The 12,263-nt window shown below is 35.8% G+C and overlaps 2 protein-coding genes across 3 annotated transcripts in view; one reads left to right on the forward strand and one right to left on the reverse strand.

Moving 5' to 3' along the window:
• Positions 1–632: 632 nt before the first annotated feature.
• Positions 633–11,391, forward strand: LOC114358952 (uncharacterized). Of its 2 annotated transcripts, none has more exons than XM_028313142.1 (5): positions 633–735; positions 9,762–9,929; positions 10,004–10,085; positions 10,596–10,713; positions 11,228–11,348. In XM_028313142.1, exons 2-5 carry the CDS (start codon positions 9,765–9,767, stop codon positions 11,265–11,267), a joined length of 405 nt encoding a protein of 134 aa, XP_028168943.1. In that variant the 5' UTR covers positions 633–735; positions 9,762–9,764; the 3' UTR covers positions 11,268–11,348. The 2 variants fall into 2 exon arrangements, with proteins under 2 accessions (XP_028168943.1, XP_028168942.1); XM_028313141.1 differs by lacking the exon at positions 633–735 and adding an exon at positions 9,628–9,694 and having other exon boundaries at positions 11,228–11,391.
• Positions 4,846–12,263, reverse strand: part of LOC114358951 (uncharacterized) — a 44,477-nt gene continuing 37,059 nt past the window's right edge. Inside the window, exon 5 of the mRNA XM_028313140.1 lies at positions 4,846–4,960. Coding sequence (XP_028168941.1) covers positions 4,846–4,960 — 115 coding nt within the window. The remainder of the gene's footprint in view (positions 4,961–12,263) is intronic.

Below are 12,263 nucleotides of genomic sequence, written 5' to 3' on the forward strand. Positions count from 1 at the left end.
GAATTTAATCAGAAGAACATAGGAGTTCGAAGTTAAGGTTCGATTTCCTTCCAGTGCAAAACCGATGACAGGTAACAAAAACAAATATTAGGTATGCATAACGATATAGCAACTATCCGAATTTAGTTAATTTTAACCTCTGTCTTCTACATCATCAGTTCATGCAGGACCTCCCTCTTTAATTTATCAGAGTCAAATGGAGGATTTGGCGTAGACTCCCTAAGTCCCCACTCTGGCTAGACAGGTTGGGGATGCCTGATGTTAATTTTAGATTTTACTCAATTCTAGCCATTATTATCATTAAAATTGTGCATATCAATACTCGTGGGACTCTAACAGATAAGATAGCAACCAATAACAATGGTTGGCAAGTATTGATTAATCACAGCACAATTATACAGAGCAAAGTGCAGCTTATGTAGATTAATAATCTATTAAATTTTTCTAACTTGGAAATATTCCGTGCGTTAAATAGAATTCACGGTTAGTGCTGAAAGTACAATTTCTTACAAGAATTATGATATTTAATTTTTACCCCTTTATTAATAAAAGTTACACACTAGTTGAACTCTGGATTAAATTTTCATTTAGTTTGGAAATATCATTTTAACCCAGTGTTCATCATGGGTATAACTTTTTATTAATGGGGGTTAGAGAACTAATTGACAGTCAGTCTAAACGATTTTCACAAGGCATCTGAAGCTGTAAAGTATTGATAAAGCATTCGAATTTAAGGTAATAATGTTTTTGTTTCTTTTACATTACATTAAGAATTTTCGAGATTGTCTAACTCTAAATTGACACTTGCCTGACTCCTTCATATACATAAGATATCATTGAGACGACCCTCCATGTCTCCTGCTCGTCAACTTCCACTGTTATCGTCATTTTTGCGTTTGTATCTTTTTTATTACATTACGAAAAGACACTTCACTGACACTGCCACATTTTTTTCACTGACATTAACTTTTTCTTCACATCTTATTGACGTCACTGCGTTAATTCCGATGAAAATGACAATTTTGGTGTGAATTCACATGAAAGGTTAGAAAAACGCGTGCAAACTCCGCGACGATGGAAAAACAAACTGATTAATAAATGGCACGTAGATTATAATCACCGTGCGACAGATAAACTGATAAATAAACGCAAACTTACCATTATATCCGTTCTATTGTTTGATGTACGCATTTTTGTATACCATGCATGTAACCATTTATGTAACAGCGTGTTTCCGGATGGAAAGTAACTGAATATGCACATAATTCATCATAATGCAGTTAACTAAATTAATTTTACGAAAATAGATATTTAAAAGTAAGTAAATAAGTAAACAAGGTGATCATAATGGTGGTGACTGGTAGAAGTAGGCATCAATCTACAAAAATCCAATTTTTACGTCTGACTAAATTTTACTTCATTGGTACACGTAATATGAATAGTATTATGCGTATCAAATTACCGATTGGTACAAATTAAAAATTCAAATTAGTCGATCTTCTGTCGATACAAAAAGCGAATATTCATGAGTAATTGTAATTAAAATAGCATACCGAGACAATAAAATGTTTAAAATTATTTCAATACAACATTCCAACCAATGCTAATGATCAGATATGAATAAAGTGGTCCAGTTTTAACTGATTTATGTTGCCAAGGTTAACAAAATGCAGAGGTGTTGCCGTGCTCGCAGTCTAGCCAGATAGTTCTCAAGCTAATAAATCAGTCAAATCTAACGCTAAACAGACTCAAACAACTGGTCTAGGAACAATTTATGTACTGACCGTACAGTTTAATAGGAAAATTCCGCTACCAAACGTTTATGAGAGTACGAGAGAAGAATATGTTTAGAAAATGCGTCGTAGAGGCGGTGATCATTCACAAAGTCAATGATTTGACGTCAGGTGTGACAAAAATTCAACAAAAAGCAACTGGATGAATCATAAACAACAGTCAGGCAAATATTTCCATATCAATAATGTTATATTATTATCATAGAAAGTGACATGAATAGTCTGACTCGAATTAGCAGGCTAACTTTGAATCCAACTCAAACTAAATTAAGAAAGAAATTTAGCATGTAGGACAGAGGTGAAAGAATCTTTGACAAACGACAAAACAATAGGTTTATTGAATTGTCAATATTTAACCTAAGAAAGTGTCAGTTTCTACATATAAATACTGTGAGAAATAACGAAATTTTTCTATAGATGGATCCTTTAATTAATACTCTTCGATTTTATTTTGGTGTTGATGACATTAATGATACAACAATCAATTATGTCACACCTTGAGTTAAATGTCATTACCATCAAGTTTGTCGGAATAGTAATAAAACTGTCGTCTCCTTGCCAAAAGGTTTATGAGAACAGCGTGGATCCACGCCACAATACGCGATAACAATAAAAATTTATAACGCTGCCTTGGCTTAATTATCGTATTTAATATGCCAAGGAATAAACTTATACTACCTAGTATCTACATAATTTCCAATGTCGCGGCGCATTTTTCGAATTAAGTAGAGTATGGTTTAATTAAATATTTTTTTTCCAAGGCAAACGCAATGTGTCATACCTAGATGCAACACCAAAACTTCATGATGTCCTTGATATTGAATTCGTTTGATAAGCATCACACGTAACTGTCAGTAGACACATATTCGGAATGTTCCCCAATCTTCTTTAAATGCGGGGATTTGACCTAAGGGTGCCATAGGTTCTGTAAGGATGCTCTTAGTGTGTTTCAAAGTCGAATTAACTTAGAAGAAGATGATTTGATCTGGACTGCAACTTGTTCATGATGACACATGAATGATGTGGTTTCTACACAAACCTTGGCAATCGTTCGTATCAGCCAAATGACGTTCACTGCTGGACAAAGGCCTCTGCCAAGGATTTCCACATCCAGCTGTTTGTGCTCAGCCCAGCAGCCTGCATCGAGGTGTTTCATCAGATCGTCGGTCCATTCATAGTGTATGATCATAGCTGGGCATTAACTCGTTAATCCGTTAATCGTTAATTAACGAAGTTAACATTTCTGTTAACGGATTAACTTTTAAGTTAACTTTAAAAAATGTTAACGGACTCGTTAACTTCCGTTAAATTACCCTAAGTCCGTTAATCGTTAATCCAGTACCTACTATTTACCAAAAAGATACAGCAGGCACGCTGAAAAACACTAGAATAAAAATTAGCCAAGTGCGTGTCGTGCCACGCGCAGTGTAGGGTCCCGTAGTTGTCCGTCATTAACACAATATTATTTCAGAAGCAAGCAATTACTTCAACTAAAGTCACTTTTAATATTTTCTTCTAAGGAATTTTATAATACATGAGTTAAATGACTATTACTCTTAATCTAACTGATGTATCTTATGATATAATCATGAAAAGCAGTATCGTTACGAATTTTTCTAGATTTTTAAAGAAAACAGTAGTTTTTAGAGGATGGGGACGCCCTACTCGAACAAAAATTGTAACAAAATATTTAAGTTTAACTTAAATATTTTGCAAACCGATCCCTTAAACGAAAAATGTTATGGTACCATTAAGCTGGTCTGATGAGGGAGTCAGGAGGTGGCCATAGGAACTCCTAAATGAAACGGCGGCATCGCATCGAATTTGGGTTCGTTGGATTTGTCTTAGTACTAGACAGGACAAGTTAGTACTAGATGATGTCCAGGCAGTAGCGGCGTAAGGGGGGGGCGGTGGGGCGGTCCGCCCCGGGTGCCAAGCATCAGGGGGTGACACAAGTCGCGCAGATTAGTACTCACTGGCGCATCTGCATGGCAAATCTGCGGTGTATGTCATGATACGNGATGGAGTCAGGAGATGGCCATAGGAATTCCTAAACGAAACGGTGGAAACTTATCGAGTTTGGGTTTGTTGGATTTGTCTTTTCGAGCACTTTGGTGCTAAATTGTATTATAATTGAACCAAGGCTCTGAGATTGAGATACTATACACTAAGAGCTGGTGAACGTCAGACCTACGTCATTTTATAAAAGCTGAAAGTTTGTCAGCGTATGCTCCCAATATAGGTTAGAATGTTGGTGGATTATGAAGTTTGGGTCATCGTTGCTTTGGCAGCTATCCTAAAAAAACTGTCTGGCAAGGAGTTGGAACTGTCAAAACTGTGTGGCTGATGTCGAAACAACTTCTAATCATTGCCCAAATATTATACATAAAAATCAGATTTTATGGTATAACGTAAGTAGAATTAGTCTATTGAATATACAGTAAAAGCCACCGTAAAAGTTAGGCTTACGTTATAGGTACCATAAAAGCTGATTTGCTTCCGAAATTATTTGAACCTTGCATACAATTACTTTTTTCGTTTTAAACATGTGTTAACGGATTAACGATTAACGTTAACTTGCGTTAAATCTTGCTAAATGTAACGTTTTAACGTTTAACGAAGTTAATTTTTTTATTAACGGTTTAACGATTAACGAAGTTAACCATTTGATTAACGGTGCCCAGCTATGTGTATGATAGATAACTATGAATAGGCTAGTTGCCTAAAAAAATTTTTTTAGTCCGTAATGTTTAATATCAAAAAATATTGGACACATATATTTTTATTTGTCAATCTAACAAATAATTACATAGTTATGGTGCGTTGAAGTTGCGCACGACGTCACAACGTGCAGCATTTTTAAGCAAGCGTTGACGTCACGGGCCTCTTCTTATGAACTTTGGGGCGCTTTATCTCTTTAAATTTTCATTAGTTTGAAAAAGTGAAAAATACGTGTAGAGTATTTTTTGATAAGTTAACTGACGGACTAATTAAAACTCTTGCTTTTTGACCCAGGCAACATCCCCATTACTCCAATTAATGATAATGGTACTCACTTATCATGTTTGGTGCGGGGGTGAGGCTCGAGTTGCAGCGGGGTGGCGGGGGCGGAGCGCGGGGCCCCGCACCCGCCACCCGCCGCTCCCGCTGCGAAGTTCCCGGTTGACCTGCAACAACCAGACACAATGTTGAGCGACTTTTTTGAAGAAATACCCTTGAGTGTATTATCTGTATATTTTATGCAGTACAGGTTAGTGTCCGTGACTCCCACACAAAACCAGGGTCGTGGCCTTCCTCACCGGGGGCCACGGCATATGCGATGGGCATCGCTGTACCTCTGTCTTGTTTGCTTTTTTTATTCTCTTTTGTCTTTTGTGATGTCCATGGCAATAAATGTTTCTTTCTTTCTATCGAGGGGAGGGGGGCAGGGGATCTTTTGGATAATTTCGTAGCCAAATTTCATGGCCAGAAGCCAGCATCGAAATAGGATTTTTTCCCCACTTCGTCCCACAGTCCACACGTCGTAGCCAGCCACGAAATATTTCTACGCAATGATCCAAATCTTTTAATTAAGAGCTGGTGACCCCTAAAATATCTGATTTGCCCCCTGGACCAGACTTTCCCATGGAACTACTTAATAATAAACTCCTCTAAGGTCTTGCAACGGAACTGCTTCTTTTGACAACGGATCAAAGATTGGAATTCCACTAATGACAAGGTTATTTAAAAAATCTGATTCAAAATATTGCCACCTCTAACCAATTTCACATCGATAACATTGTAAGACTACTTAATAAAATATGTTTTTTACGATTTTTTTACTGAAACTTAACTAGATGTAGATAGTAGATAGGTGAATCCATAACAAAGGACAATTTATTATAATTATACATTGTTACAAATTGATGGCTAAACAATTATGTACCTATACTATACTTAACGCCTGGCGCGATGTAGTAATTAGCTCTCATGCAGCCACGTGTACGTGAATTTATTGCAGAATAACCATTAAAAAAGTCATAACTTTGTGCAGTCTTACAAATACTAAGTACCTTTTAGAAAACCTCTGACTCTTTCGTCTCACAAACATCGATTGATGATGAGCCGTCACATACCCTGGCTGTCCATTTTTATGAATAACTTTGGAACTCTTGGTCATTGCAATCAAAATAAAACACAAAAAAAACAAAAAACAAACGAAGAACAAAGCTGAAACCAAATTTCTACACACTTCGGAACAAAAGAAAGTCTAATAAAATTATTGGAAGACGTATCAACACAAAATAAAACAATTTATGAACGCACGTGTTCATCAATCACTATACAAAAACAAAGATTGAACACAAATACTAATAATAATCATAATCACGAGACTATCTCACAAGCAAGTTACTGCTGAAACTGACGCACAACATAAAGATAATACATTTGTACAAACAAAAATGTATGTGGCACTGAGGTCAGCTAGTATTTATCGTTTTTTTACCTATCATAATGTTCGTTGACGTCGATTCAAATATAGCTATCGTGTTACTAGTTTTCAAATGTTTGCATCAGCTCCATTGCATTGACAGTAATTTGCTTACTTTCAATAGAATTTCTCTCGAATTAAACTTAAATCAGATTCAGCTATTGCGACCATTTAAAGCATCAAATATCTTCTTTTTTTTTCCTATTTTTATGTTTTGCCTTGTTTGAGTACAATGTAACTAGTATTTAGACACGTGTAAAATAATTAATAAAAAGTAAAAAATATGCATGCATGTCACGAAGATCAGTTTGTACTTTGTATGTTAAGTGATAGTTTAACAAATAAATGACGTTTGTTAAACGTCATCATCATCAGCCAAAGGGATCCACTGCTGACCATAGGCCTCCCCCAATGACTTCCACGTCGCATGGTTGAAGAACAAATGAATGACGTTTAATAAAATAAAAAATACATTACCAGAAGGAAAACAAATGACACGTGTTCATAGGCTCTGACCTCGAAAACCATCGGCCCTATTCTAATTAAGTCTCAACAAAAGAGTGGTCCCGCGTCCAGTGACGTAAGAGTTCACCTCATTATTCTAGCTGTTCAAGTGGTACTTGTGTTGAAGGGAACTGGAAATTGGTAGGAAATAAGATATAATTGGTTCACAATTTAGGTCAGGTTCAATTAGATGATTCTTTTTTTTTACTCGTGATTACTAATGAGGGATCTTGTTAGGGATTCTCATAAATTCTTAAAGGTAAATCACTCGTTTTATGCTCTCCAAAGACTAAACTGAAGGACACTGATGAATAGGTCGATAAAATATACCGAATACCGATATCAAATTAATCGAGAACGACTGATAGTTACATGGATAGAATAATACTCAGACTCAACATTTCCAATAACATTGCACGAAGTGTTTACCTTTAGAATGTGGTACAGTCGACCGCATATCAGACTGTACTTTTGTTTCCAATTTTCACCTAATTACAACTGCATAGGAGGCTAGGAGGCATGGATGTTACCTTGATGTGACGTCGTCAATACAATCAGAATAATTGTACAAAAGTTAGGAGACCATCAATAAAGTAGAATAAATTTTCCAAGGAGTACGGCTTTGAAAGCCATCATTTCCATTACAAATGACTAATAACACGATGGAAATGAACTGATGAGAATTAATATTAACAGGAATGTTGTTATGACAACATCGACTTCATTACCCAAATGGCACCTACAAAGTTCTAAAGAGAACAAACAATAATATCCTTGGGAACATCCAAGGTCACGCCTTTTGTTGTAATTGCCAAGGGTTCCGGGACTGTAACAAAGAGTTTGCTGGTAATAAAGTTGGCTTAAGAGATAAATGCGCGAAACCAATTTACCTATTGATTAATCAATATGATAACATAACATACAATACGTAAACGTAACGTAAACGCAATGTGGATTACCTACTCATTTTCTATGAACCACAAACCTATTTCAGCGAAGACTCTATCGTCATTGATATATCAATATTAAATCATTTTTAGACTTATCTGGGATTAAGAATCAGGCCAGGCAATCCACAAAATTTTATACGCGTGCCGTTATGTTGGTGAGTAAATTTATACGGTTTTAAATACTGCTATACCCAGAACCGTACTAAACTCTGAGAATCTTGGCTAGTAAAAATAAACCGCTTGGCGCCTGCTAGTCTGACTAAACGTTCTAGCCGTGGTTTGTTTCCAAACACATTAATAAATCTAGACCAACGTTGGTGAAGCTGACCGTAAAACAAAATATTTGGCTTACTTTTCTAGCAAAGAAAATATTAAGGTATCTAGCACCTTCGCACCGCCATCGTTTGTATTAAAATCAATGGAAGCAAGACAGTGAAAAGGCCAAGGCCGCAAATGACGTGGAAAATTGAATAAAATGCAACTTCATGTCAATGTTATCGAAAACATGTTTAGTGTTCGAAGTTGTTTGAAATTTTATTGAATTTTCGTTACCAAGTAGTTCAGACTATAAATTCTACTAAATGCGGGGAATTATAATTTATAACTGATTATTAGGACCAATTCACAGTCAATATAACCGAATTTTGTGAGAAGACGCTAACATCCACTAGAGAGATAAACTCTACTGTCTTTCTAGGTATTACCCTAGACTGTAAATTACAATGGGGCCCCCATATTGCTGCCTTGGCGGGAAGACTTAGTTCAGCTGCCTTTGCGGTGAGAAAGATCAGAAACTTGACTGATGTTGAAACAGCAAGGCTTGTATATTTTAGTTATTTTCATAGTATTATGTCTTATGGTCTTTTACTGTGGGGCTCAGCAGCAGACATAGAATCAATTTTCATTTTACAGAAAAGAGCTGTTCGGGCAATATACGGTCTTAAACCACGTGACTCGCTTAGAGAAGTTTTTAAAGAAATCAATATATTGACTGTGGCTTCGCAATACATATTTGATAACATTATGTATGTCCGTAAACATATACATTTATTTACTAAGAAAAGTGACGTCCACTCATTTAACACGAGACATAAGAATAAACTTGCTGTTCCATCATTTAGGTTGCATAAGATAGGTAATTCATTCTTGGGGAAATGTATTACCATATTTAACAAAATACCACACAACCTTGTCGAATTGCCAATAAACAAATTTAAGATACATATAAAAAATACCCTTATGTCCAAAGGGTACTACAAGGTTCGAGACTATATTGATGACAAGGATGCGTGGTCAGTTCAGTCTGCACATATTTGATGTACTTAAATTTGACTATTCTTACCGTTAGATAATTCCTGGCAATAAGTGGTGACTGAGTTTGTTCCGGCGTTTCTTCTCAGCACTTGCCATATGTTTGTCTCGAAGCGCTGGTAGGGCCCAAAAGATAAGGAGACATGTAAAGTGCCCCATAAGGGCTACCTTTTCTTTTTTTATTATTTTCTATTGACGTTCATAAGTGCCACTTGTGGTCTAAACTGAATAAATATTTTTTGATTTTGATTTTGATTTTGATTTTGTTGAATCGAGTTTTTGCTCATTGTTTTAATATGCTCCTAGAGAAAGAAAATAATTCAGAGCTACAATTAAACATCAAGTTCTAACAAATCGTACAATTACCCTTTGTTGAATTGTCTTTTCCTGTCGCACTTCGCTCCTTACCTCTTCCGGTAGTTAACAAGTTACACTGACAACTAATGCAGGTTAAACTGCATAACCTTTCATAACATTACGATTGGTGTTTAGCGGAATTCTCATATTTAACCGAGGGAATACGACCCTGTTTATAAAATAATCAAATGTAACATTGTGTGTGACATGTCACTCATTCTGTGAGCTGAAGTAAAAGCAATCGGTCTATGATGAGGAAACTTGTAGTCTTAATCGCGTTGCTTCTAAAATTATCTTGTGTCCAAAATGTAAGAAGATGAACATTTTAGTAGCACAGAATTTGTTCAACATTCTAATACAGTTCTCAAATTCTAGAGAATGTTATCGTTCAATTACGTAACGCTGCCGACATACGTAGAAGAACCGGAACCGACTCCAGAAGAACACGAGAACGAAAAAGTTGTCGCTCTGAAAGATTACGACGATATGGACCCAGAAGAATATAGCATTAAGAGTAAACAATTTGTTGAAAGAACTAAGAAGGTAAGACCAAGTGACGGTGTATTGTGGTGATCAGGGAAAACAGAAACAGGTTGTAATGTTTATTTTACTTTTAGCCGTGTGCAATAGTCGTGCTATCGAATATGCAAAATCCGAGCATGCAGTCTCTTCTGCGCAAATATAGATACGATGCCAATGGTAAGTGATATTTTTTTCATTTACTTAGTCTTCTTTTCTTAAATTTATTTTCTATCCAATAAAAAAAATTGTTATTTTTTTTACTATCACAATTTCAGCTTTTTATGTATAGAGCTAAATAACTGTTGTAATGGTTTAAAAACAAGATCTTTTACAACATTAATAACGAACAAAAGACAGTTAATGCTATATCAATTTATAGACAAACTAGCTTTCCGCCCGCGGCTTCGCCCGCGTGGAATTTTGTCTGTCACAGAAAAACTTTATCGCGCGCGTCCCTGTTTCAAAAACCGGGATAAAAACTATCCTATGTTCTTTCCCGGGACTCAAACTATCTCTATGCCAAATTTCATCAAAATCGGTTGCGAGGTTTAAGCGGGAAAGCGTAACAGACAGACAGACAGACAGACAGACAGACAGACAGACAGACAGACAGAGTTACTTTCGCATTTATAATATTAGTTGGGATGACAGTGACATCTATCACCTTTCACCTTGTTTTTTTTGCAGGTGTGCTCATCCCAAGCAGCGTGAAGTACTTCATCAAGCTACCACAGGGTCTGCGGTCCTCACCACTACTGGTGCCTCTGAACGATAAAGCCTTTTCTCCACAAGGAGGATTTGTCAGGTAAGAATTTATTTTTTATTGGAAAAATGTAGTTCTACAAAAACTTTTACACATAAGCGCGATAAGCCTAGTGATTCTTCAATGCTATTGCTATTCAAGTTTTGACATTTTTATGAAATAGGTACATCTGATATTTTTTCCGATGCAGGTGGTACATTATTTTTTTATTGGATGTATAAACTTTTATACCCAAGATAAGATAATCTTTGTGACAGACATGTCAACAAATCGGCGCAGGTGTTCAAATGCCGAGATAAACATTTATTTAAGGGTTATCTAGTTAGATAGATAAATGATTATATTGATAAAAATTGTAGTGTCTGCCTCTTAGTTGTGCTCTTAGTCATCGTCTGAATTAGATTTACTCATAGGAATAAAAAAACACCAAACATACGCAAGAATATAAATATTTTTATTTTAACTTTACGATAAGGTGTCATTTATTTCTTTTTTGATGAGCCAAAAATTCATCTTGAATTTGTTAAAGTTTTTAATCCGTATTTTTTGTTAACAGGTATTACAAAGAAGTTCCACCAATACCGCATTCGTTTTAAACTTTTCCTTTATTGTTTTATATTGAACCGGCGGAAATATATTTAGCTGTGAATATAAGTTGATTAATTATATGAGCAAAAGCCTTCCTTTTTTCACCCGAATTAAAATGAGCAAATCACTTCACGGAAAGCCATACGTAAAAGCTTTATTCATACGCCAAAATTTTTCCTCGTGTTCCCGAAAAACGAGGCATTTTCCAAACAGCTCCTCGTGATTTTGACTAACATGAATTTAAAAGTAGTTTCTGTAGAATTTCATGTTCATGAACATACTTACCGTTAATTCTACTTAATGGGAGTATTATCGTCAGTAAATCTTTTACTCGTTTTCCAGCATAAGAAACGATGGACTTTCAAAATTAAATAATGTTTCTTTTCGATGCAAACCAGGCTAGTACTCATTTTGCAATTTACCTATCACTGCTTCCTAGTAAAAATACTGTACGTAACCTCCTTGCTTTCGTTTTAAAAACTTACACGATCCTCATCGCCTTGAAACTAAATAGCCTTTTTTACATGAAGGTTAATTCAAAAGTAGAGAGAAATGATAAACGGGTGTGTGGTTGGTGATTTCAAGTCTGACACATACTAACTACAGTAACAAACCACACGATACAAAAAGAACAAGGTTTATTTGTTGCATAAACGCAACAAAATCAAAGGAACAAATTGCCCAGGACGTAGATTTAGCTCTCCTTTGCATATTTATATCTGGAACATTCATTAGGTAGATACGTCATCGGAACTATTATAGCTAGGGGCATTGACAGAGACAATGTGTCCATTTATAGAGCAAAGCGAGATCCTAGTGGTGTTTTAACGACGCAGTCTACTTTCGAGCCAAAGACAAAATTTTGGAAACTTGCCAACTTCCATACGCGCTGTCATGTGCTTAAGTGACAACACTGACAACTAAAGCATAGACGCATCTCTACAAATGAATTATAATTTCGATCAGGGCAAGAACTTCCCTGTTGTAAGTAAAAAAAACAACTA

This window comes from Ostrinia furnacalis, unplaced genomic scaffold (genome assembly GCF_004193835.3).
Source record: "Ostrinia furnacalis isolate ACB-3 unplaced genomic scaffold, ASM419383v2 OfSCF4153, whole genome shotgun sequence".
Classification (NCBI taxonomy): domain Eukaryota; kingdom Metazoa; phylum Arthropoda; class Insecta; order Lepidoptera; family Crambidae; genus Ostrinia; species Ostrinia furnacalis.